Source organism: Crocuta crocuta, unplaced genomic scaffold (assembly GCF_008692635.1).
Source record: "Crocuta crocuta isolate KB4526 unplaced genomic scaffold, BGI_CrCroc_1.0 scaffold80, whole genome shotgun sequence".
In the NCBI taxonomy this organism is placed as follows: domain Eukaryota; kingdom Metazoa; phylum Chordata; class Mammalia; order Carnivora; family Hyaenidae; genus Crocuta; species Crocuta crocuta.
In genome coordinates this window covers 2,634,638-2,662,304 of record NW_027527559.1, presented here as the reverse complement: position 1 = coordinate 2,662,304, position 27,667 = coordinate 2,634,638, and the positions used below count along the sequence as shown (strand labels likewise).

At 43.3% G+C, this 27,667-nt stretch overlaps 1 protein-coding gene across 1 annotated transcript; it reads right to left on the bottom strand.

The window, feature by feature from the left end:
• Positions 1–8,130: 8,130 nt before the first annotated feature.
• Positions 8,131–16,146, bottom strand: LOC144236277 (stromelysin-1-like). Its single transcript, XM_077769939.1, has 10 exons — positions 16,036–16,146; positions 15,032–15,276; positions 14,790–14,938; positions 14,544–14,669; positions 12,844–13,008; positions 12,516–12,660; positions 11,440–11,573; positions 10,876–11,035; positions 9,724–9,827; positions 8,131–8,447 (listed from the first exon to the last, which is right to left on the bottom strand). The coding sequence occupies exons 1-10, from the start codon at positions 16,144–16,146 to the stop codon at positions 8,338–8,340; spliced, it is 1,449 nt and encodes a 482-aa protein (XP_077626065.1). The 3' UTR covers positions 8,131–8,337.
• Positions 16,147–27,667: the final 11,521 nt, after the last annotated feature.

Sequence of the window (27,667 nt, the reverse complement as noted above, 5' to 3'; positions counted from 1 at the left end):
CTGCAGCTCGCGGCGGCCTTCACCTCAGAGACGTGAGGCGAGCGTTCCCGCGACAAAGCGGGGGTCAGCGGGAGTCCCTCCGGGGGCTCCTCATCTCGTGAACCCAGTGGGGCCTGCTTTCAGGCCTGCAGAAGCCGCTCAGGGACAGGCGTGAGGCCGGTCTTCACGTTCAGAACAGCTCTGCGAGTTTCAGCACGGATCCACGGCCTCTGCTAGCGCGCGGCTACCTCCGGGCCGGGTAGACGCCGCTCGTTTTATTGTTCACAGCTGAGGGGTGGCATTCCCGTGTTCCAACGGCTCCCAGAAGGTTCCACAGGCGGTGCGCTGCGGCGGGGGAGGGGAGGCGGCACAGGCCACGGACAACCGCCGGGGGCCTCCAGTGACTCCCTGGGTCCCGAAAGCTTTGTCTGTCTTTCCAGTTCTGGGCGAGAAGCTCACGCCGGCCTCGCGGATTTGCTGCCAGTCCTCCCCCCCTGCAGCCCGCTTTGTCTGCAGTTCCCTGAACTCGGCGGTTTTCCTTGTTTCCGGAGTGCGTGTCTCCTAACGTATGAAACAGCGTATTTACAGCCTGTGATTCTGGTTCCCTGCCTCCCCCCACCGAGCGTCAGTCCTAAGAAGGCAAACGTCTGCGTCTGTTGTGTTCCCGGACGGATGCACGCTGTTTGCAGGGTGCTCGCACGCTGCTGTCGCCCCGCGTGCGAACGGAGAAACAAATGAGTATCTCCTGTCCTGCCCACCCTCCGTATGTGTCCCCGTATCAGCCCTACCGCCCCCACTCTGTGAGCCCCAAAAGGGCAGGAAACATTTCTGTCCTTTCCTAGCAGAGCAGAATTCTGACCTGGTTGTCTGCAGACTGCAGTCTTGTGGTCGTGGCTCTGGTCTTACATTCATCCTCACAAGGGGGCAATGTGAGCCTGATTCATCACAAGACTGATGTGGGCTGAGAACATTGACAAGAAGACTCAGATGCCTCAGAGTCAAACGGTGACAAATTCGGGCTTTGTGGGAAAAGAAATTCTAAACAAGTTAAGGTACAGAAAATGAAAGTAAGAATTTGGGGTGCCTGGGGGGCTCAGTTGGTTGAGCATCGGACATTGGCTCAGGTCACAATCTCACAGTTCATGGGTTCAAGCCCCGCGTCGGGCTCTGTGCTGACAGCTCAGAGCCTGGAGCCTGTTTCGGATTCTGTGTCTCCCTCTCTCTCTGACCCTCCCCTGCTCACACTGTCTCTCTCTCTCTCTCAGAAATAAATAAAACAAACAAACAAAAATAAATGAATGAATAAGCTTTAAAAAAAAAAAGAATTCAATTGTCGTTTTCAGACACAGAACTTCTCAGGGGTATTGTGTGAGGTCCTGTGGCAGGTCTGTGAAATATTTTCATGGTTTCAGAAATCTACTCGTGGTCTCAGAAGTCACAGCTGAGGTCACGGTCACGGTTAGGGTTAGGGGTTCCCTCCACACTGGGCTTTTATGAGTCACCACGCCTCATCCTGTGGGCCAGCTTTTGCAGAGATTTCTTAATGAATTAATCCCACTGACAAATCAGCAGATACTCTTGAATTATGAAAGAGCTGCTTTATTTATTAATAACAGACCCTATTCCTATTCACTTAGATGCACATGAAATACTCTATTACATGACTTAACATTCCTCATCTAAATGGAAAAATAACTTCTCAAGTTATGAGCCCTCGACTTTTGAAAGTTTTGAATGCCTGCATCATGTACCCACTTGTGGGTCAGTCCAACCGACCCTTTGTGAGTCGACCTGCTATAAAGTGCTAGCCCTTCATCTCTCTTTTTCACCTCTTGCCCTATTCCCTCTGTCAGTCTTGGCGTCTTTACTCTAGACATCTCACTGTTAATCACATTGGTAAATCAATTTGTGTCAACACTCAGAGTAGAGAGGTGGCAGAGAGGATCGAGTGTAAGCCTCGGGTCAGACAAGATGGATTTGACCCCTGGCTCAGCCATTTGTCATGTGTATGACTTTGGGGATGCGGCTTAACCTCTGTGAGTAACGGCAATCCTTCTCTATGTAAAATTGGTTTAATAGCACCTACCTCATAAATGAGAATTAAATGAGATAATATATGTAAGATATTTGTTTACTTTCTGCATTAAAATAGGACTAGCAATATATGTCCTTAATGTCTGCGGGCAGCATTTTTTGCATGCCATTAGTATAGTTTTACTTGTCTTATAATTAATGTTCAATTTATTAAAAACTTAAGTCTTAAGGTTTCTTAAGACTTTAAAATCACTTTCTAAACTTGTTACTCTATTAATCTAGGAAACGTGCATTAAAATAATTATAATCACTTTCATTTCATCTTTGATATTTAGTTGATTCATATGGTTAAAATTTTGAAATATCCTTAAACATTTAATACTATTTGCATTCATAAATATCTCCAACAAGACTCCGAATTATAATTATGCTTTCAAAATAGCTAATTCATTCAGATAATCCAAATCTATTTGTGCAGATGTAAAATCAAAAGGCAGACCATTTGTAAATATGTAAGCAACCCTTGCTAATATAATAAAGCAAAGAATTGAATTAATTCTACCCAAAACCCAGGTCGGTAAGCTAAACACTCTTGTAATTAAGCACTGCCAATGTCTTCAGTTTTATGGAAAGTTGCTTTCACAAGTGATTCCTGCAACACTTGAGAACATTCAGCATGCCCCTCCACCTGAGTCCCTGCACAGGGGGACTGTCCCTGTGGGGGACAGCCCCTGTGGGCTGGGCTCACAACGAGCCTTGAGGAGGCTCCAGCCTTGGCAATGGGCTTCTGCATAGTAACCCATCTGTACACCAGGTGCTGAGATTCTGTGCCTTCTTTATTTTCTCATCGGGGTTTGAGCTACCATTCTGTTGGTTTATTGCCAAGTTCTAATCTGGTTCCCAANCCCCCCCCTGGCCTTCCCCAAACAAGACTCACTTCCTGTAATGCAAATGTACTCTGAATTTCCAAGGCAAGAGAAATCAAGCCAGTTCTTGAACATCATCCTGGGATTCAGCATCACGTCACCTTTAGGGCTGGACTTGTCTTAACATGGGCTACAAATCTGGTCCCTGGTGCTTGGCCTCCGCTTGGTGTCAAGAAACAGGAGCAGACGGCCTGTGGGCACACAAACACACTGCAGTCCTTCTGGAACAAGATCACTTGGGGGAAGTTACAGAGGGGAGCAGTAGCAGGAGTGAGGTCCCCCGTTGTCCGTTTTAATTTCAGATAGCATAGGGAGATTTAGAGAGGCCAGATGTCAGATGTAGATGCAAGAACCTTGGCCTTTGGGCAGGGAGGAGGTTAAACTGAAGGAATGAGAAAGAGTCAGCTTCCTCTGTGGTCATGCGGTATGATGTAGCACAACAGCTCGTTCAGAACAGAGCCTAAACTAAATGAGATATGGCCATCTGGTCTGGTTAACTGTCAGTTACTCTAGACAAAAGAATAATGTGACCTTTGGGCCAGGAAATCCTGATTCTACTACTAACTACGTGACCATGACAGAGTCCCTGAGCCACTCACTCTCAACTTACATTTCTGCACGATGGAAACATCACCAACCCAACGGGCCTTACAAGGACTAAATGGACACTTCATATCAAGCCCTGGGCAGGCCTGGCAAATCCAGCATTCGGCAGATGAACAGTTGCTTGGTTCTGGTTCCTCAGACCAGCAAAGACATGCAGAAGGGCTGTGAATCGGGTCTGCCAGGACTGGGATTGTGTGTATTGCTTCCTTCCCTCCCAGACCAACTTCTAAGCATTATCTGTACCTAGCGCTTCCTCTCTCTCACCTGTGCAAGGCTCTCTGTGGTGGATGGACAGAAATTTCTGCCTCAGGGTCTCCCCCTACCCCACTGCTGCAGCACCGTGGCTGGATGAGATGGTTCCTTGTCTCCACAGTGACCCTTCCAGGATGACCCCATGATTACAAAAGATCCAAGCAGGGATGGCTCAGCAGTGTGGTTTGTGGTCAGCATGTGCTTGATGGAGGTCTGCTGTCCAGAGCTACCACAGGTGTCATGCCCCCATGAGGAGTGTCAGCCTGCAGGTACAGCTCATCTACAGGCCAGGGCAGGACCAGCGTGCAGGGAGGGAGCCAGACCCACGATCACAGTGAAGCTACAATCTGCATGACTGCTGTGCTTTTAAATAATGTGAATCCTTAAGCTCCTTTATTTTTTATTTTTGTTTTACTTCTTAAAATTTTTCCAGCTTAATTGAGGTATGATAGACAAATAAAAATTATGTATATTTCAGGTATACTGCACAGTGTTATGATAATTGTACACATTGTGAAATGGTTACTACAGTCAAGTTAACACATCCAACCACCTCACATAGTCACCGTTTATTGTGGGTTTGCGCGGTGAGAACAGTTAAGATCTACCTTCAGCAAATTTCAAGTATACAATACAGAGTTAGTAACGGTGCTCACCATGTGGTACATCATCTCTCCAGAACGTGTTCACCTTACATAACAGGTTTACGTAAGGAACCTGTTATGATATGATAGGAACATGATAGGAAGTTTTCTATCCTATCACCAAAATCTCCCTATTTCCTCCACCCCCTTAGACCCTGGCAACCACCATTCTCCTCTCTGCTTTTATGAGTTTGACATTTGTTTTCAATTTTGCATTTAAGTAAGATTATGTAGTATTTGTGTTTTTCTTTAAAAAATCTTATTGTAACGTTTATTTATTTTTTGGGAGACAGAGAGAGACATAGAATGAGCAAGGGGGGGACAGAGAGGGAGACACAGAATCTGAAACACACTCCAAGCTCTGAGCTGTCAGCACAAATACCAATGCAGGGCTCAAACTCAAGAACGGTGAGATCATGACCTGAGCCGAAGTTCAGACACTTAACTGACTGAGCCACCCAGGTGCCCTTGCAGTATTTGAATTTTTCTGTCTGGCTTATTTCACTTAGTATAATGCCCTTGAGTTTCATCCATGTCATTTTTTAAGGCTTAATAATATTCCAGTATGGGGGTACCTGGGTGGTTTAGTCAGTTGGACATAAACTCAGTCAGTTGATTTTTGCATTTTGACTCTGATTTCGGCTCAGGTCATGATCCCTGGGTTGTGAGATTGAGCCTCGTGTCAGGCTACACGCTGAGCCTGCTCTTTTTTCCTTTCCTTCTGCCCCTGTCTCCCACTCATGCTCTCTCTCTAAAATAAAATAAAAACTAAAAAAAAACCAAACCATTTCATTGTGTATACATATGACGTTTTCTTTATCCAGTCATCCATCAGAGGACATGTAGGCTGTTTCTATGTGTTGGCTATTGTGAGTCAGGCTGCAATGAATGTGGGAGAGCAGATATCTCTTTGAGATACTGATTTCATTCCTTAGGACATACACCCAGAAGTGGACTTACTGGATTAAAGAGGGATAGGGTAGTAGAGATCATAGGGTAGTTCTATTTTTAACTTCTGAGGAACCTCCACACTATTTCCTACAGCAACTGTACCAATTTGCACCCCCACCATCTGTGCACTAGGGATCCCCTTTCTTCACATCCTCACCAATGCTTTCCTTTTGTCTTTCTGATAAACTCTGTTATTTTCAAGCCAGTTGGCAGTTGTTGTTACCTGTAACCAAAAGCATCTCAACTTACCACTATTTGTACCCCTTCTGCCAGCACTCAGCTTCCTCACTGCACCATCACTGCCATAGTAAAGAGCATCCAGCAACCTGCACGATGGAGAAACCAACAGTCTCCCTGCTTCTCCATCCCTGCTCAGCCTTTGAAGGTTGAATTTTTCATCAGATACACAAGCAGGTGTACAGGGATGATAGTAAAATGTTGAAAATAATCTACTGATAGGTCACAACCAGAAAAAAAAATCTACAAATGCACATAATTTTATTTGATGTACTTTTTATTTCTATTTCAAATAAATTATATTCAAATACATTTTTCAAATGTATATTTTATATATCCTTAAATTGTTCTTATATAATATTTATCTTTATTTCAACTATATTTTGTTTATTTTTGATGATTTTGTATTTTTGAATTTTATTTCTTTGGTGTATGTATTTATTGAAGTGTTGATTTAGGGGGACATGACATTCAGTCATGAGGGGACTGAATACACAAATCATGTGTTTATGGCATAGACAGCAGCCAATGAAAGAATGAAGCATGTACTTATGTGGGGTGGTTGCCGAGATGTATTAAGTGAAAATAGCAGAGAGCAGTGTGAATTTGCATGCTAGCATTTTAATTTTAAGAGATGGTGTTGATGCTCGGGTACCTACAAAACAGCTCTGAAAGGTGCATGTGCGTACTTGTGGCTATTTGCATGCCTTCTTTCTTGCTGGACTATCATCTCGGTGAAGGCAGGGGCTGTGTCAGAAGAGCTCTCCGTGGTGGCCTCTGAGAAAACGCACTAGCTGGTGGTAACAGCTGTGAGGAAAATTAACTTGTCACAATATTTCTACCTTTTGGAATTGTGTTTTGGCCACATAGTACCTGTGCAAAAAAAAGGAAAAAAAAGTAAAGGAAGGAAGGAAGGAAGGAAGGAAAGGAAGGAAGGAAGGAAGGAGAAAAGAAAAAAGAAATGGAACAAATTCAGGTGATTTTTAAAATAAAGAAATGCTCAATTTCTTATAAAATACAATGTCCCATATGGTCTCTTTCATATTCATGGTTTTAGGGATGATCTAAATGCTGACAATCCACATATTTATGCTTCCCCTATTTTTAAAAAAATTTGAGGTACAATCGACATATAACATTGTATTCATTTTAGGTGCATGGGGTGAAGACTCCACACGTGTCCATGTTACAAAATGGTGACCACAGTGAGTGTGGTCAACATCCGTCACCTCCCACAATCACTTCACCTCCTCTTTCCAACACCAGACTCTTTATCTCATGGCCTACCTGGGTATCTCACGGACATTTCAAAACTTGGCAAACCTTAGCAACTCTTCCCAATTCTTACCCTTCCCTCACAAAGCTGTTCATCTCCAAGTTGTCCCCCCCCTCAGCAATGCTGCCACCGTCTGTGACATTTGTCCTTAGGCTCTAGGAAGCCGGCTGGGAATCACCTCTCTCTTCAGCCCCATCGTGGAGTCCTGCTGTCTTTGGTATTCATGTCTGACTACAGTGTGACTGCGTCAGGCCCAGCCACGATCCCCTCACCTGGTTCCCACACCACCCTCCCAAGCTCCCCAGTGCCCTTCCCTCAAACGTTCCAAGCAGCCCCAAGCCGCGTAGATCCTCCTATTACTCTAGCGAAGACACCAACTGTTTTCCTTGATGAATCCTATTACACTGACAGTGGCAGGTACATATTTGTGGTTATCTGCATATATTTTTTCTTGCAGGATTATAATCTCAATGAGGGCAGGGGCTGTGTCCATGTTCTCAGATTCCTCTGCCTACAACCCAGCAACAATGCTGCGCACATGGAATATGACTGATAAATTATTCTCCAATGAATGAAGAAGTTAAAGTGTGAGTAAGCTCCTACTGTGTGGGACATGCTGCTTCGGGGCAACAGATCTATCTCAGGACAAGCACTTGCCCATGGATTTCTCGCACAGACAGACGCACAATGAGTTCAAGAGGATACTTCCATGTGTGGGTGGACATGAGCAGACCTGAGAAGGCAGGCAAAGGGTTTCCACTGAGGGAGTAGATTAGGAAAGGAGGAGGTGAAGAACAGGTTTGTTTGATTTTCTCTACCAGAAAAATAAAGTGTGTGAACTAGGTGGCTTGCAATAATCATAGGATCTTGCTTCATAATTTTTTCTAGAGCCTTCCCCGCAAGATCACTTTGCTAGATCCTTCTCCTAGGACATATTAGGAACACATGATATCTGGGTGGTGGAAATAGGGACACCTCATTGTAGACACCTGGGGAGGCCAAGTGGTACATTGTCTTTAGTTCTGGATGAGCTCATGGTCAGGCTGTAGCCATGGAGACCCTAATCCTTACACCGCTGGCCAAGGATCTCAGGCTCTCTTCTGTTTAGTCCATACCACACCCAAGACTGTGAGGACGGCTTATTCTTGAAGCAAACAGAACAATAATGTAATTGGCTAATCCTCTTTATTAAATAGCAAGTAAATAGTCTATATACAGCCACTTGTCTTGCACACGAGTGCTCTCCCTTCTCCTGTGAAAGCTACTCCACGTGACCAAAGTACAGGCTTAGCAGCCTGCTTGAATGCCCTGTCACATGTGAAGTCGACTGTGCAGTTCATGCTTGTACATGCAGGAGAAAGGGGACCATCTCGATTCAAAAAAACTCCAGTGAAGAATTCTCAGTTTCACTTCAAATGCCCACATTGTGCTTCTAGACATCTAAACAATTCAACCAGCTGTTGCTCTTCAAAACATGTGTCACTTTCTTTGCATTTGGGTCAAATTCCAACTGTGAAGATCCACTAAAGAAATAGTAAAACCCTGGAAATAAGGACAATAGGAAATAAGGAGTCATTTTTTCAAATTAAAAAATGTGGCAACATGCAGAACTGCGAATAATAGATAATGAAAATTACAAAGTGTTTATAGAGTTTCACTCTGTGTCAGGGACTTTGATAAGCATTTTATATGATTTTTTCATTTGTTTCTGCAACAATCCTACAAGGGAAGTATCTCTAACTCTATTCCATAGATGAGAAGCTGAAGGCTCAAATTCTGCTTGCCCAAGGTCACCCCCTGAGGGCAGACTGGAGATGGCACTGCATTCCAGCTCTGTCTGACAGGAAAGCCAGGTTCAGGTTATCAGGTTATTCTACTCTGATCAGGCAAAACTCTCTGCTTCTTTGGAAACTATGATCTCTTTATTTTTGTTTTTCCTCCCCTTTCCTCACATCATAACCTGAGGGTCATTTGTGGCCCCAGAGAAGCACAGAAACCCTCCAAGTACCAGAGGACCCTTTATGCCTCTGCCATCATGGTGCTTTGGTTACCTTTCAATAAAGATCACCAGCTGCCAGCCATCTCTCTTTGAGTAGGGAAAAAATGTATCTTTCTAAAAACTTTGTGCACATGCAAAAGCAATTACAGTAAAGTCATGGTCTGTGAGCATAATTTGTTCCAGAATCATGCTTGGAAACCAAAGCAGCCATACATGAAAGCGAATTTCAAGAACCATTGGCTCAGTTGTGATCATGTGACATTCGGCATCTTGTACTACTCGTATTGCAAGACATCGCTCGCTGGTCAAGTTAAAATTTATTAGAAATGTTTGCTTGTCTTGTGGAACACTTGCAGAACAAGTTGTTCACAGTCCAAGGTTTTACTGTATTTGCAACTGAGCCTTAAAGGCAATGACTGGCTATTCAGGAAAATCTCCCTGTGAATTAGTAGTAGTCACAGGATAGAGTGGAGGAGAAAGCCAGACAGCCAGTCAGAAACTTGGCCAATCCCCCCCAAGGGGGTTTTGTAATGTCATGGTGATCTGAAAGATAACAGCTCTAGATATGAGGAAATGACACTTAAGCACTTTGGTTTTATCCACATGACAAAATATAGAGATTTGTATTGCTTATTGTTATGATTCAAATCAACGTATTATATGAAGTGGTCATAGAATTGGTACAGAATTGGTAAGTTGAAATCTGGGGGCTGGAGGGAGGAATCGGTTAAAGGAAACCCACCATTACGAATTAACCCAGTTGTCCTCTTCCCTTTGACACCAAGTGCCCCATTGCCAACAGAACACTTATCCTCTTACCAAATGCTTCAAAAGCAGCATCAACCTTCGAGTCGACTCCTGGAAAGTCTTCTGCTATTTTCTTGGGAAAGTCTGGCTCCATGGACTGTCTCTTCTCATCAAATCTGCATCCAGTCAAAGAAACAGAGCTCAGCATTGCAACAGAGTGTGTTACCAAAAATCTTAAGTCATGTTAGGTTTCATGTGGAATTCTAGTAAACTTTCCAAGTACTGCAAATAAATGTCAAACATGGTTAGCACTATAGAAATATGTGACTTTAATGGTCCTGCAAACTTCGTTTCTAGAGCTGTATCTGCACCGGGAGCAGAAGCTACATCCTGATCTGGCAGATGCTGTTTGTTACCATATTTCTTAAGCCTGGACAGAAAGAACCTTAATCATCTTTGAACCACAAATATAAATTTCAAATTCTCTACCATACTTGGCTCCTATACGTCTTCCCCACCCTCCACGTCTGGATTTCCCAAGGCAGCCTCCTAGGAAAAGGGATAGTGTCAAGAAGGAAAGCATGGTGAGTGTGTTTTGGACTCATTGGCCGAACCGTGGTTGGTGTGCCCAGTCATGTGGGCAGACAGCCCAGGAATCAGCCTCTCTGTGAGTCCTGGGTTCTATCCATAAAACCGTACGGCTATTGCTCATCATCCTCTTAAAAAGGCAGCACTAATGAGTGGATGAGCTTAAGGGAAGCCCTTAATAATCATAGAGTAAATCTGGGAAGATGAGACAAACACCCAGGGAGGCAATGAGTCCACAGGAAAGGAATGCTAAATTGTGGCCTGGACTCTTGAGGCTTCTTTCAAAAAATAAAAACCCATCTGGGTTTGGGGTCCAGCAGGGAAGCTCCACGGGGTGATGGGACTTGAGCCAGGACTCTCGGGTGAATGGAGTGGGGAGAGGGGTAGCGGAGAGAAGAGGCTGTCCAGGCAGGTGGGGCAATACCGCAGGGAAGGGCCAGCCTACTGCACATGTGCTCAAGGCAGGTGTGCTTAAGAAATGTCTATTGCCAGGCACTGCTGCATTTGAAAGTAAGCGTGTGTCCATCCTCCTCAAAGAGCCGGAAGCCAGGCTGACAGTGAGGTGGGGGTTCCTCAGGAAAAGAATGTAATGTCCCTATTCAGGCTCCACACAGAGTCATTCCAGCCGCGTCTTACCGCCAGTAACTGTCCTCTACAAAGAAGTACGTTTTCTTCTTTTCCTTATCAGAAAGAGCGGCATCTATTTTCTTTACACTTGAAGGAAAACCCAGAGTGCGGATGTCTTTTGGATAACCTGCTTGTACCTCGCTTCCTTTGACGGCCCAGAACTGATTTCCTGTTAAGAAAAATAATTCATTGAATTATTTAATTATTTATAAATTCATTTCATTTATAAAAGTTAAGCCTTTGAGTTTTAGAAATACTTGTTAGTGCCTTTGATTTTCATAGTAAAAAGTTAATCCCCAGCTGAAAGTGGGCATTTAACAAAAAAGTGTGGATGGAATGAATGAACACAAAATCCAAGAAGGGAATTTACAACTCTGAGCAATTTATATTGCTGTTCATTTTTACTATTTGTAAAATATAAATAAAATAATATCAGTTCCAGTTATTGCTTTATTGCCTTAGAGTAACAATGTAGATACAATGTGGGATAGTAGAGAAAATTAAAGTACTATTCAATTTTCCTGTGAAAGGGTTTATTTCAACAAGTTAGAGAAATTATTATATAACAATTACCTTTGAAAATGAAAACAATATCTTCGCTAGTCTCTTCATATGCAGCATCTAAGCCTGAAGGTAGAGATGGCCAAAACGAAGAGATCAAATAAAATCCAGGTTCAGGTGTCCTGAGGGATTTGCGCCAAAAATGTCTGAAATATGAATAAAAAGAAATGAAAATTGAAAAACAGACCTTCCCCTTGAGCATATTTTTCTCATTGGCCTTCCTCACTCATCTTCCCCCCATTCCCTCATCCTCTGGCTGGATGACAGGTAGACATTAGATCTATTGCCAATGGGAAAATATGTTTTCTTTTTCTTGGGAAGTGATCACCAGCCCTCCTGCCAAAGAAAAGTGATCCTACGGTGCAGTTAATTAGCCAAGTATAACCTCTAAATACCTACAATTCATGCACATCAGTGTGTGAGCTACAACATGGTTTACATTTTCTTTTCTTTTTATTATTTTTTTCATGTTTAATTATTTTTGAGAGAGAGACAGAGTGTGAGCAGGGGAGGGTCAGAGAGAGAGGGAGACACAGAATCTGAAACAGCTCCAGGCTCTGAGCTGTCAGCACAGAGCCTGATGCAAGTCTCAACCCTGTGGGCCCTGAAATCATGACCTGAGCCGAAGTCACAGCCCTAATTGACTGAGCTACCCATGGCTTACATTTTCGAAAAGACAGACTGGTGTGTGTGTGTGTGTGTGTGTGTGTGTGTGTGTGTAAGTCTGTAAGTATTTTTTGCTATATGAATGGAAGGCTTTTTGGAAAGATATACAGGGGTCCTCGATGGTGGATGAGTACGGGGACACCTAGGGAACCCAGAGTTAGTGTGGTGAGTGAGACTTGCTTTCTACTGTCTTCCTATTTGTGCAGCTTGAATGTTCTCTCGAGTGGATATTTATCCAGTGGAGAGGAAATTATTGACAAAATGTAACGCTCTCCCGATGACATTTTTAGAGGAGGTAAAGACAAAGTTCTAATTCTGAAGTTGGACTTTTGAAAAGCAAGCATCACTTACAGGAAAAACAAAGAGAGGACAAGAATGTACATCAAAAGAATAGATAGGGAAATAGAATCTTCTGGTCTGACCTGTCTTTAAAGAACAGGATTTCTCCTCTCAGAGAGCTGATGGCGTCGAAGGACAGAGCAGGGTCGCACACGGCTGGTGTCCCAGGTTCTGGAGGCGCAGATTCCGTGGGCACCGCGGGGTCATCAGGGTGCACAGGGGGAGAGCCTAAAGGAAACAGATGCGGGGGTCAAACATAAGGAGAATGGGGTGCTTCCGTCAATTTCAGTGCTTTCCAAACACTCTCAGAGTGCGTTGAGCTGATTGCAAATGCTTTATGCAGCATTTTAAAGCTTTCCTGAAGACCATTACCGCAAAGCTCTGGTGCCTAGTTTTTCCAGCATCACTCACCATACAGGGACTGGATGCCGTTCACATCATCTTGGGAAAGGTGGAAGCGGGTCAGGTCTGTGAGTGCGTTGTAGACGGGGAACATCAAAGCTGTGGGGTCATTCGAGTGAAAGAGACCCAGGGAATGGCCAAGTTCATGAGCAGCAACGAGGAATAAATTGGTTCCTATGTAAGAAATCATAAATAATAGTCCCTTATTCCTTAAGTACATGTACATCACACAGGTCAGCTGTATTATACTGATTTACTTCCTGGAAGCACAGGGCTTTCTTTGCCTTGTTTTTTTTGGTTAATTCATCGATTGACTAATAACATACTTAATGGAAAGCCAAGCATTTTTCAAGGCTCATTCTTCAAATCAATCTTTGAGACAAAATATCTAGCATGTCCACTGAGTCCCCTCTCCCTCAGAAGCCTATTTACTTCATGAAAACAAGGTTGTCTTTCTTGTCCTCTGGAATGGAACCAACCCACTTGTTTGGCACATTCATAAATATTTCTCTTCATTTGTCAATGAAAAGCTAAACACTGTTACAACGTATTAATGTTTGCCAGCTATAGTCTCAGTGAAATGAATCACAATTTATTCATCTCACTTCTGAAACCCTAAACAATCATACTCTTGTTATTGTTATCTTCCATTGCCCACATAATTTTTCAACCTCAAGATCATTATTAAGCACATATTGGGTCTGGGAACATTAGCAATGATAATTGTCATAGGGCTTGCAAGATTGGTCTAAAACATGGCATGGCTAATCATGCCTCACGTTTGTCACAAAAGAGACTTTGACCACACAAACAGTAGCTGTGTTCATATTTTTTTCTTCATATTATTAAAAAAAAAGCCAGGATGCCAAAACTGGAAGTTATCGGGTAATTATGTTTGACATGCAAAGTTGACTTTTGATCCTACTGAGGTCCTTGTTTGAGACTTTTCAGGTAGAAGTTGTTAATTCAATCAAACCAAAGAAAGTTATCCCGCACTACAGTCACATTTGGACTCTCCATAGATATTCTGTTTGCATTTTGATTATAAATCCCAGTAAGTCTCAGAAGTCAATATTCTTTGTTTTAACCAATTGTTTGAAAACTTTGGAAGCCAGTCCTCCAAGTATACAGTTATGAGCTGAGAAACAGTCTTCCTCCTAAAAAATGTGGACATGATATTTGGGGACTAGCTTTTGTTTAGAACAAGTCCATAAAAACTCCTCTTAGCCTAGAGAGAGTAAAATGCTGATTTACCAGAAAGACCTAAGTAGGGACCTCAGTTTCTGGAATTTAACTCTCATCTCCATTTTGAAGAGTAAAGAAGAAATTTCCCCTAGTTTGGACATAAGTAATATCAAGGGCCCATGTTAGTGCAGAGTCCAGGCAATGTGCTGCCCCTTGTTTATCTGCAATTCAACATAATGAGAAAATACTCTTAAGGGTGGTCCTAAGATCATACTAGATCCATAGCCATCAAAGAAGTATGTTAACGATGTTCCTATATTTTGCTTACCAAGACAGAGAATAAACTTTTTAGACATGTGAAAGCTTTTTCAATAATAATCAAAACAAAAATACATTCTGCTAGTTCTTGAGCCATTTGGGAAATCCAGAACACCCTACTACTTGAAGATTTTTAACTAATCAGAATTTTCTAAATCTGAAACAAAATAACCCACCAAAATAATTCTGAGAGATATGCAACTAACCTGACGTGTCCCCTGTCCACTGCTCATCATCATCAAAGTGAGCGTCTCCATTAATGCCAGGCCCCGGCGCATAGGCATGACCCAAAATATTTCCAGGTCCATCAAAAGGGTTAAAGTCTCCATGATCTAACAGAGAAAATGTTTTTATTTGAAAGATAGGTAATTAAAATACCTTTGGAACATTCTCACCCCCAGCTCCCACAACAGCACTAAGTAAATGGATGCATTTCATATTTATGTTTTTACCTCTAACTGCGAAAAAGATCATTATGTCAGCCTCTCCTTCATAAATCTTGGAGAAATTCAGTGGAGTCACCTCTTCCCAGACTTTCAGAGCCTTCTCAATGGCAGAATCAACAGCCTCTCTTGGCATATCCAGTGTATAATTCACAATCCTTTAAGAGAAAAATTGAAGAAGATATTACTTTCTGCTGTGATAGCAACGTGTAAAATTGCAATGTGATGTGAGCACCCTTGGGACCCGTCACCTGTAGGTAAGGTGAGTTTTCCTCCACTTCGGCGTGCCAGGGAAGGTGGTGAACTGGCCGACGTCAGGAATGCCGCACCTGGGCTTGCGTATCATCGCCAGGGTGTCGGCGTCCGGCTTCCCCGTCACCTCCAACCCGAGGAACTTCTGCATTTCTCGGATTTTTTTAACGACAGGACCACTGTCCCTTCTTCTCACAAACTGTTTCACATCCTTGGCAAGGTTGTAGTAGTTCTCTAGGTATTGCTATTAGGATATAAGTATAGTTATGATTTTTAGCTTTTCCTACTAAATTGCAGCTGCACACTTCATCTAGTCTCAGTATTTCCCCAGTTCGCTAAAATCAAAATAAATGTGATATTCCATTCCAGTCTTCAACTACAGATTCCTCCTTACTTCTGTTTTGTCTCTGTAACTAAATAATGTCTGTGCTTAGTCTACTCCCCAAGCAATGACAGTGAAGTGGAGGCTGAGATAAATATCTAGTGAACTTAAGGCAGAAACACAAAGCAAGAGGGCTTCTTCAGGCATAATTGTGTTTCAGTTATGTTTACTCTAGTCCTTCAGCTTGCCACTTTGTGCTTCTCCCGGGGACCTGATTTATGAGAGAAAGCTGGATAAATCTCTGGGTCTGAACACGACATGAGCCATATAAACATGTAGCTAAACTTCCCCTGATTCAAATACCTAAAGAAGTTCCATCACAAGATACATTTCATTACGCTCTCCTCTCTCACTCCTGCACCTCAAACCCCAGTGCTGCTCCCTCCAAGGCGGCCAGGATCTTAGGCAATCACGTAACGTTTCTGGCTTGTGTTTGCTCCTGCATGAAAGGAGACTGCACAGTCAGACGGGGAGACCCCCTCCACATCCCTAGTTCTGTCCCTGAACTTCTCCTGCACAGTGAGCCCGAAGCATCCCATGCGTTTATGAATGGAAAGCAGGGGGTGGTGTTCCCACCTGACTCTGCCATGCATGTGGGGGACAGATGCGTCCATCAGTTACCTGCAGGAGATCCATGCTGCTGTCTTTGTCCTCTGCGGCTGTGTCCACCGGGTAGGCTGAGCACGCGGCCACGCAGAGCAGCAGCAGAGCCAGAAGAGTCTGCATTTCCATGGGATTTTCTTGGCTCTATGTCGTCTTGGTGCTTTGCTCTCTGCCTTCGTTCTCCTGGGTCCGCCGTCGGAGCCCTGATTTTTATAGGGCGACAGTATTGGTTTAGGTCACCCACAGCTTGACTCATAACTGCTTTCATCCGAAGGGCAGCAGGACCATGGCCAAAAATTCCGAATCCAAAGTAGGATGATACAACCTACTTTACTAATTTCTCTCAACCTTTCCAATTTTGCAAATCAAAACAGTGATTAAGCTCCAGGAAATGCTTCCTGTCTTAGTAAGAAGAAAACTGGAACTTTTTTTTTTTTTATTCTGGAAAGAAAAAGTGACTGGAATTTACTAGACAATTTCTGTTTGTGATGTTTGAGAGGAGAAATAGGCTGACTTGGTAAAAAAGTCAGAATTGGTTAGGACTTTTAAATGCGGTTTTATTTTAAGAATAACATACTTAAAATCAAATGTAATGAGATGTAAGTAAATGAAAAGCTGTGCATATGTAGCTAGAGTCTTATTAGTTTCTGTCAAAATGGAAGAAACAAGATCTGGAATAAACTTGGGAGGGAGAGTTCATTTTTCGAGTCTTTGATTTGAAATATATGCTATTGGTATCTTGTTGGATTTGTTAGTTTTTGAGGAGAGAGAGCTCAAGGGGAGAAGAGAACAAAGATTGTGAAGAAGGGAGAGTATCATTCTCTTCTGGTCCGTCCTGGTCTGTGCCCAGTTCATGGGCAGGTGACCTTCCTGGAACAGCGTCTCTGTAAACGCAGTGGCAGCATCGAATAAACTACTGTGCGCAGGCACTGAAATTCCCTGTCAGTATCTCCTGCACATTTCTTACTCTCTTTCAGTCCCTTTCCCTCCACCTTCCATTCAAATTCATATATACTTTGAACTTAAGAAAAAGCCACTCTGAATTGTCTCCCTGGGGTGCTCACCTGTTTTCCCTTCCCTCTTCCTCTCTTTCTCTCCTTCCCCTCCCCCACCCCCCTCTCACTCCATTTCTGTGTCCAGTGGACTGCTGGTCACGTGAGCTGCGTAACAGGTGCTTGTCTGCAAGACCAGAGATATCCCTGGGGGAGATCTGGTTGAATGTCTTACAACCCTCTGGCCACCTCTCCCAGGCCCACCTGCCTCCCTTACCATTAGGAAAATAAGACAGAAAAAGAAGTGCAAATCATAGAGAGTAAAATTCACTTATTAAATGTTGGCTAAGTGCACATTTGGTTACCATGCTTTGCTTTTTCTTCATCCGCTTGCCTCTGCGCTTGCTGCAGAACAGACAGCCCGCGAGTGAGAGCCCCTGGAATGACCCACGTGCTGTCCGTGTCAACACTCAGTGAGTACAAGTATTCCTCCGGCTGGTGCAACTCTTTACATTTTCCTTGTTTGCTCTATTTTTTGTATGTTTCTGAATAAACACCAGAGACAACTCAAGGAACATGCATAAGAGACATGGTAAGACCTCCGGAACCGGAGGCAGACAGGTGTCTTGACGGCCAGCGAGCAGGGTCTGTGCACCGTGTGAGCATCTGCACTCAGACTCACTCGATTCTATCCAAAGACACCTCATCCCTTTACAGGAGAGAAGTCGGGTCTCGTCTTGACTGAAATCATGGGAAACACTGGGCCCCACTGACATCAGCAGAGCTGAGGGGGTTGGGGTTGGGAAGAGGGTGGTGGGCAGAGGAGGTGGTCGGGTTGTGGGGGACACAAAGATCAGTGGCAGGAACAGCCCTCAATTCCTTTTGGATTAAGGGTTTTCCTTCCTAGATTTTCTCTGGTGTCATAACTCGGAAACATGTTTCAAGGTTACGGGGAAACTTTACACATATCAGATTTATTTTCCCAGATATTCAAACAGGATTGGCCCAATGGGCTGTGTTGTTGTTCCTGAATAAAACACAAAAGGCTGCTCGTGCAGAGTTTGTCTGATTATAAAACAGCGTTAGCGATATCTCGGGAAGTCTTGAGCCTCTGGAAGCATTCGTTTTTGGTTTCTTAGTGGTACCTTGCACCTGCCTCTCTTGCACGTCTTTCCTGCTCAGCTGTAGTGTCGTGATTTACCTGTCTGCCTCCCCTCCATTGCCGTGACTTCTCATTCATTCCGAACTCCTAGTGGTGAGTATAGCGCCTGGCATAAAGCAGGTACCCCAGAAATGCTTAAAGAATTCATTAATATATTAATTATAAATGAAAGGCTCACAGGAAAGAGCAAAGAGGTGAATGAAAAGTAAAAAAAAAAAAACTCACAAATCATGCAGATGTTTCTAAATCCCTGGAATTTACATGTAATGTTTACCAAATACTCTATTAACTGGATTCTTTCACTTCATTTTCTTTGAAAAAGATTTAAGCAATCATCTTAGATCTCTCTGATAAAGAATAAATTGAAGGCTTATGTATTCATACCCCTCATTCCTAAGTCTGTAAAATACTCAAAGATTGCAGCATCAAGGGGTTTTCTGATAATGCATGAGAGTCAATTTGCATTTTGTAGATTAAATTTTAAAAGACAATGCACAAATGAAGAAGATATACCTATCCTACAGGGCAACATTTGCAGGGCAGCTGGGTGGAAGAAAGAAGGAAGAGACAGAGAATAAATACACCAAATGCAGAGGGGATCTGTGAACACAAAGAGAAAAACGTTGGCTTTTCCAGCCCAGCAGTGACAACGGTCATTGCACAGGATGACCATGTATCATATGACTGAATACAAACAGGGCCCAGGTGATGGCAGGTGGCAGGAATGTAGCCCGCAGGGATAGGGGGCCTGGCAGGAAACTTAAATTTGATCTGATCCAAACTTGGGCTCAAAAGCTGGCAGTCTGTGCAAGCCTCATTCCATCTGATAGCTTTTCCCATTTGTCTTCCTACTCATCACACTTCTCCATGACTAATCAGACAGCGTGATACATGAGGCTTTCTACGGCCAGCTGATAAAATCTCTCCTTCAGCTCCGCTTTCATTCATCACGTGTCCAAGTCTCTGTCTTGATGTTTCAGAACCCCCAAGTGTGCAATTAGAAATAATAAGCAAAAGAGAAATTCAGAGAAAACATGACCAAATTATCTTTAAAAACAGGAAAGAAGAGGGGATGAAATGAAGGAATGAAGAAAGGAAGACAGGAAGGGTACCATCCAGCTGAGGTGATTCCTGCATAATTAACTCTGCACGGAAGAAAGACAGAAGGTGTGTGGGAATTATGCAGAAGGGAAGATGCTTCCTCCAGGAAAACCCCACTGAGAGAAAGCCACAAAGGAGCAGACATGGAGGGAAGTTCAGGAACAGAATAAACAACTACACAGAGTCAAGAAAGTTGGGTGTCTGCTTGGAAAATGACAGAATTAGTTTTTTACTGAAATAAAAAGTGTGTGAAGGGGAGTAACAAAAAGTGAAAAATGAAGTTGTGGGCAGGCAGGTTGGAGCCCATTCGTGGAAACCCATTAGTCTCCAGCCAAGGCGTTTAGTTTATTCTGTTGGTGATGGGAAGCCATGTTTCTACAAAGTGTTTAAAATAAAGTTTTATGTATTTCAATAACATTTCATATTTTTATTATAGGAAAACACAGAATATAGAAAAAGTTAAAAGTAGAAAAGAAATCTTAACGAGTCATGCCACAAAGAGAAAAGCACAATGAACACTTCATTGTACTTCCTTCTAAGTTTTAGGGTTTTTTTTTTTTAATGTTTTATTTATTTCTGAGAGAGAGAAAGAGAGACCGTGTGAGCAGGACAGGGTCAGAGAGAGAAGGAGACACAGAATGTGAAGCAGGCTCTAGGCTCTGAGCTAGCTGTCAACATACAGCCCAATGCGGGGCTCGAACGCACAAGCCATGAGATCATGACCTGAGCCGAAGTTGGATGCTTAACCGACTGAGCCACCCAGGCGCCCCTAAGTTTTAGTTTTTTACATCATAATGATCAAGGGGAATTTAGAAAATTGTGTCTATTTTTTCCACAATTCTGAGCCTCACCAGCCAGAAAGGAATACTAATAAGGCCATATATCTCCTTTGAATTATAGGATAAAGCATGTTGCTTATAGGTTTTTTTTTTTTGAGAGAGAGAGAGAGAGATAGAGAAGAGACAGCATGAGCAGGAGAGGGTCAGAGAGAGAGGGAGACACAGAATCTGAAGCAGCTCCAGACTCTGAGCTAGTTGTCAGCATGGAGCCTGATGCGGGGCTCGAACCCACAAACCGTGAGATCATGACCTGAGTTGAAGCCGGACGCTTAACCGACTGAGCCACCCAGGTGCCCCGCTTATAGGTTTTTTTAATGTATGTTTTTCATAGTTGAAATCTGACCATATATGCTAATTTTCAGGAGTATTTTCCATAGAAACTTCCAAACATTTTAGTTGGAAGATGAACCAGAAAAGAAAACGGAATTAGGAACAGATAATATGGGCACGTGGATGGTTCAGTCTTTCTTCATTTCTGAGAGCATAATGACTCAGATCACTCAACATGAGTGGTAAAAATGTCGAAATCCATCACTGACATTCCTGGGTGGTGGCAACTGCCTTTATGTGGCTCAGGGCAACTCTGAGATTATGGAAAGAGGGAGAGCGTTTTGTAATGTTCTTGGCATAAATACTCCAGTTGTGCAAACAGAATAACATGAATTGAAGTTTTTAGTGGTACTCCAACAGGCAGCATATTCCGACTGATGGAAAAGATGTTGCCTGAGAAGCACGTTTTCTGATGTGAGGGTCACAGTGATGGCAGCTCCAGGTGGGCACAACCATTTTTCCTTTAGAAAACAGATTTTCAGGAGCGCCTGGGTGCTCAGCCTGTTAAGCGCCCATCCAAATTCGTCTCAGGTCATGATCTCACGGTCTGTGGGTTCGAGCCCCACATCAGGCTCTGTGCTGACAGCTCAGAGCCTGGAGCCTGCTTCAGATTCTGTGTCTCCTTCTCTCTCTGCTCCTTCCTTACTGGTGCTCTGTCTCTCTCTGTCTCTCAAAAATAAATAAACATTAAAAAAAGAAAAGAAAAGAAAACAGGCTTTGCCAAACTAACTGTGGAAAGACAGCTCTGTTCCGTTTCCTAAAGCCTGACCTATACATTCTGGAAATGTTCATTTTTGAGTCAGTTGGCCCCAGTTTATGCCTTTATGTAATTTTTTTCCAAGGGTGGTTCAGGAGTGAAATTTGTTGATTCCACCAGGTCTGAGTGCCTCTTTCATTAAAGCTCTCCGACGGGAGTTGTCTGGGATGGGTATGAAACGGGCCACAACTTTTTCTCTCTTCCCAACACTGAACTCTCACTCAGTAGAGACATGGCTTCAAGTTGTCTAGTGAGAAGACAGTGATAGAACAGTAAGTGCCCTGTGCCTGAGTAGACATGTGGGGAACAAAATACCTTTCCAGTTCCTTCCTATTACCAGAGTTCCTGAGGTTTCCGAAGACACAGATGGGCCTTTTTTCTAATACAACTTCATGGCCTCTATAAGCAGCAGAACAATTAATTAAAACAGGCAACTTTGTTTTCAATGTCACAGCTTTTGTGTTTCTTTCCATTTTATGTCCAAGTCTGAGAAGGGTTCCTTCAGTGACTACTAGCCAGAGTTGTCTTTTTTCAAAGAAATGCTTCTTGTAGAGATAGATATAAATATAGACACAGACAAGTTTCCAATTTCCATCTATCTTCGAGAGTAAATTAAAACGATCTGAGCTACTTCCCTTCAATATAGCCTATCCATGGAATTATTTTGGTTTCAGGATCACGACCACTTCATTTTCTCACATTAACTTTTTAAAAAGGACTTTGTTATTTCAGAGAAGTTTTGGTTTCATAGCAAAACTGCGGGAAGGTACAGAAATTCTCCACACACTCCCTGCCTCCAAACATGCACAGTGTCCCCAGTGATGAGCTGGTCCCAGCAGAGCGGTGAATTTGTCAACACCAGCAAACCTGCCCTCACACGTCACGGCCGCCCGAAGATCGGAGTTTACGTGTGGTTCCTCTTGCTGATGTACCACTGGTGAGGTTGGACAAACGTATCATGACATGTGTCTGTCGCTGTGGCATCAAACAGAGCATTTCCACCCCCCCAACTCCTCTGTGCTCTGCCTACTCATTACCCCCCAACCCCTGGCAACCACCGATCCTTTTCCTGTCCCCAGAGTCTTGCCTTTTCCAGACTGTCACGTCGTTGGAAACATACAGTATATAGCCCTCAGACTGGCTTCTTTCACTTAGAAATATGCGTGTGAGTGTCTTCTGACGTTTTGACAGCTCATTCCTTTTTAGCGCTGAATACTACCCATTGTCGAGATGAACCACAGTTCACTTATCCTTTTAGCTCTCGAAGGACACCTGGGCAGCTTCCGAGTTTTGAAAGTTATGAATAAAGCTGCAGTAAACATCCAGGTGCAGGTTTGTGCAGGAACATCAGTTTGTAACACCTCTGGGTAAGTGCCAAGGATCATGGTTGCTGGATCATATGGTAAGAGTCTGTAGTTCGGTTAGAAACTACCAGACTGTTTTCCAGACTGTACCACTGTGCCTTCCCACCAGCAGCGAATGAGAGTTGCTACGGCAACACATCTTCGTCAGCATTGGGATCTGGCCGTGTTCTGGGTGTCGGCCATTCCAATAGGTATGCAGTGGAATCTCATTGCTGTTTTTAATCTGCATCTCCCTGATGACATGTGATGTGGAAGATCTTTCCATATGCTTACTTGCCATCTCTATATTTCCTTTGATATGAGGTCTGTTAAGGCCTTTGGGTTTCTAAAGGCTTTTTAAATTGGAATTGTTTTCTTATTGTTGAGTTTTAAGAGTTCTTTATATATTCTGGATAACAGTCCTTTATCAGGCATGTCTTTTGCACATATTTTCTCCCAGTCTGTGGCTTGCCTTCTTCTTCTCTTGATACTGTCTCTCACTGAGCAGAAATGTTTAGTTTCAAAGAAATCTAATGTATCAATTCTTTCCTTCATGGATTGTGCCTCTGATCATTGTATCTAAAAGGTCATTCCACATCCAAGGTCACCTGGGTGTCCTCTTGTGCTTTATGTTTCCCACTTAGGTCTATGATCCATTCATTTTCGGGAAGGGTGTCAGACATGTGCTTAGATTCACATTTTTGCGTGTGGACCCCCACTGGCCCCAGCGCCCCGTGCTGAAAGTGCTGTCTTTGCTCCATTGCGCTGCCTTTCCACCTTTCCCGAAGATCAGGTGACCATGTTTACATGGGTCTATTCTGGGCTTTCTCTTCTGTTCCGTTTCCTGTGTGTCTGCTCTTTCTCTTATGCCACACTGACTTGTGGCCTTGTAGTAAGTCTTGAAGTCAGATAGCAGTATCAGCCCCAACTTTGTTTTTCTCCTTCAATATTGTGCTAGCTATTCTGGGTCTTTTGCCTTTCAATATAAACTTTAGAAAGAAATGGTTAGTGTCTATTCAATAACTTGCTGGGATTTTGATCCAGATCACTCGTCTTCCTAGACCGAGAGTTTCTCCACTTAGAGTTCTTGGTTAGATATGTGACAGCACCAGAACTATGTTCTAGAACATTTATCTGGTAGCAGTGGCCAAGGGGGATCAGAATGCAAGGAAAGTGAGTTCTACAGGGTCAGGGACCATTACAATCATCCCAGCAAACCAGAAGGAGCACCTGAAGGACTACAGATAGAAAAGACATGGCATTGAGTCTTGTCTTTTGAGAAATATAGAGTCCGGTTGGTCTGGCGCTAAGCGTGAGTTCTCTCTTTGTGACTTGGCGGACCTTTGCCTGGTGTGGAAATAAATGAAGACCAACCAATGGGAATGAGAAATGGTTATTTGTTCAGAGCTTGCAGTCATAAAGGAATCAGCCACCATTACTTGTGTTTTTCTGATTGGTCTGGAGTTGGAAACAGGGACAAAAATTAGGGAAGCTATCAGTGGTCAGTTAAGTCCTGGCCATTTTGGACTGATTGTCACAGAAGTTATTGTTTAGCTTCCTGGATTATTACTAGAGATAATAATTGGGCTTCCTGCAAGTCTGACTAGTAGGCTGGCTTCTGAGTTGTTTATCGTAGGTAAGAGAATTGGTTTCTTGGCAGGTTGCTCTGTATTGTGGGTCAAAGTTCTATTTTTATATAGGATCTGGCCATTGTCCATGTGTATAGTCAGATTCTCACTGGAAAAGTTGTTTCCAAGCCATGGCGTATGCACCTCTGTAAGAGGCGAGAGTCTTGAGAATGCATGCTTGGCTGAATGGCCTCTTCTTTTGCTATCCACATATCTTTGCTTGATCCCTGGAATTCATAAGTGCTTTACTCTTGGGATTAGGTTTCTTCAGACTTTTCTCAAATACCTGAAACCAGTAATGGCCATCGTCCTGACCAGCCTGTGGACCTTTGGTCCCAGGCACTGCTTGGCCACAGCTCTGAAACACCTCATCTTCTTCTGAGTCATGATTTGTTAACGTTGACACTTCTTTGGAGGGGTCACATTATGTAAGAATGAGAAAATGAAGTTTTGTATTGTCATAGCTAGAAGGAAGGTTGGATCGCTACCAGGGCACAGCAAACTCAGCCTCACTGGTGTTGCTGCTTCAGCGTATTCTCCATTAAAACTATACCACGAGAAAGATGGAATCAAGGGCCTGAACTTACATTATTTTATATAGTTTTAGGTAATAAATGTCTCTGAGTCTTCTCAGCATGTGTAATACAGTGAAACAGATGTCTATTCAGAACCATTCTTTTTTTTTTAATATTTTATTTATTTTTAAGAGAGAGAGAGAGACAGCATGAGCAGGGGAGGGTCAGAGAGAGGGAGACACAGAATCCGAAGCAGGCCCCAGGCTCTGAAATAGCTGTCAGCACAGAGCCCAATGTGGGGCTCGAACCCACGAACCGTGAGATCATGACCTGAGCTGAAGTCGGACGCTCAACCGACTGAGCCACCCAGGCGCCCTCAGAACCATTCTTTAAGGAAGGAAGAAACTGCACATTGATCATCTACTGTGTGTCCCCCATGTTACATGGAGTATGTCTTGTCCTTATACCTGAACTGCAGGTCAACATCAGTACCCTCATTTCACAGGTGAAAAACTTAGAGCTCAGGAAAGGTAAAACACTTGCTCAAGTCCAAAAACAAACTAAACAGCAGAGATGATGCAAACGTTGTCAAATCAAAACCCAAACAAACAGAAACAGGAGTTTGCAGTGTCTGCAGACTAATACCTACATTTCATCTCTTCATAACCCGTTCTGAGCCTGGACTTAACTGTCCCAGAAATGTTATCTCTCTAGCTTTCACATTCTTGAGAACTGAATCTCTCCGTGTCTCTTAATCTGGTGTATGTCTGATAATCAGTCTTCAGTTTGGGGGGCAGCTAGCTCTCATCAATTTCAGACCCCTGACTTCCATCTCCTCTTCTCAAGTCCAGGCTTTCCTGCCCGTTTCCTTCACTCATGCTGCCCAGATGTGACCCAGTTAGGACACATATCTGTGAGCAGTCACTATGCATCACTGAGATTCAGAAATCCACAAAGCCTCCTCACTCACCAAGGTTAGTCAATAGTCCAAGTTTCTGAAAAAGTTAGCAAAATCCTGCTGGCTCTGAATTCCCAAGTGCTTGTCAAACAATCCAATAATAAGGTTCTGAGCACAAACACCCAGTTTGATACCTTTGTGTCCCAAAACACATTTCACAATCCTTGTTTCTTTTCAAAGTCATATGTTATTCAGCGACGGGATGGGAACATGCTGTTCTAAGTCATGAATTCAGAGCTCAAGTGGAAAAATTTCTCTTCAAACCTCACTTATATTCACATTGCCCTTAGGATATTTTATTGCTAACTTGAATGCTCCAAAAAAGCATGAAAGTAGAGTTTGTGGTTTGGACCATAACTTATTGACTATTTTATCTTGCCATTAGTAACAGGGCCAAACAATATTGGAGCATGCTCTTTGGTAGTTGAAAAATTATCAGCCAAAAGAAGGGGAGTGCCGTAGTAAAAACAGCATGAGTTTAGGGTTGAAGAGCTCTCCATTCCAGTCTTAGTCTGGTACCTACTCGTCTGTGACATCAAACAGACTGCTACCCTCTCTATGCCTCTTCATTCTCATTCTAGAAATGGCAATAAAAATCTGTCCTATAAGCTTGATCTATGACAGAAAATATATATCAACTCCTAACCATATAATAAATATTATTATTCATAAAGATTGGAGATCTAGAGTGACTGCAACAAATTAGCTGACTATATTTCTAACTTTGAATGGTCATTAGTAACTGTGAATGAAGGAAACATGGGGAAAATGGAAGAGGTGCCCTGTGCGCTCCGTGCCTTCCCTGAAAGTCTGAGAGATTGTTGAGTGTGAACATACCTGTGGGGGAGGGGAACAGCGAGCCTGGGGAATTCTGGGTCAGAGGGAGCTGGGATGGGAAGAAACAAGCTTGAGGTGAGGAACTATGAAGTGTCAGGAGCTTCACCTACAGTAATCCTCAGAACAGACCTACCAGACATCTATGGTTTTCTGAGACTCAAAGAGGTCAATTAACTTGCTTCAGATCAGACAGTGAATCACAGCACAAACTTCCTAACTTATCAATATGATGGACTTTGTACCATGATTCACTGCTGACATCTCTGCTTTCCAAGATTTTCACAGCTGGTCAAGAGACAAGCCACAATTTTACTTCTTGCTGCCTAGCAGATGATGTACTTCAGAGGGTCCTTTCATTGTACAACAACTTCAAACTTAATAAAGCTCTTCTCCAGAGGACCCATTAGACCATGTGCAGCTCTCCATTGTTAAGACATTGTCATTTCCAAGTCGTGGATGTTTGCTCCCTGAAATTAGCCAGATAACACTATACATTTTCCAAGGCAAAATGATATTCCCTGGGCTGGACACACGAAGAATTCTTATGACATATTAAAGACCTTTTAACTGATAAGTCAAGTGAAAGTACAAAGTGGTACGGAGTGTTTACTTTGATTTTCTCCACTTAATGATTTTGAAAAGCAGGATTTTGTGGTGGTTACTAACATAGATTCTAGAGTCAAACTGACTGGCTTCGAATTTCAGCTCCAAGGCTGTGTAGCCTTGAGCAAGTGAGTTTACCTCTCAGTGCCTTGGTTTTCTCATCAAAAAAAGAGAAAGATAGCATTTGCCTCGAGCTTGTAATGGACCAGTGAGGTGTGTGTGTGTGTGTGTGTGTGTGTGTGTGCGCGCGCGCATCTGCGCATGCCGTGCATCACTTAGAACAGTGCCTGGCATGGGGCACCTGGGTGGCTTAGTCGGTTAAGCGTCCGACTTTCGCTCAGGTCATGATCTCGCGGTTCGTGGGTTCGGGCCCCGCGTCGGGCTCTGTGCTGACTGCCAGCTCAGAGCCTGGAGCCTGTTTCAGAGTCTGTGACTCCCTCTCTCTCTGACCCTCCCCTGCTCACGCTGTCTCTCTCTCTCTCTCTCTCCTGGAAATAAATAAAACATTAAAAAAAAATTAAAAAAAAAAAAAGAACAGTGCCTGGCACATGGCTCCCATTGAAAGGATTTGTTAAACAAAATTGA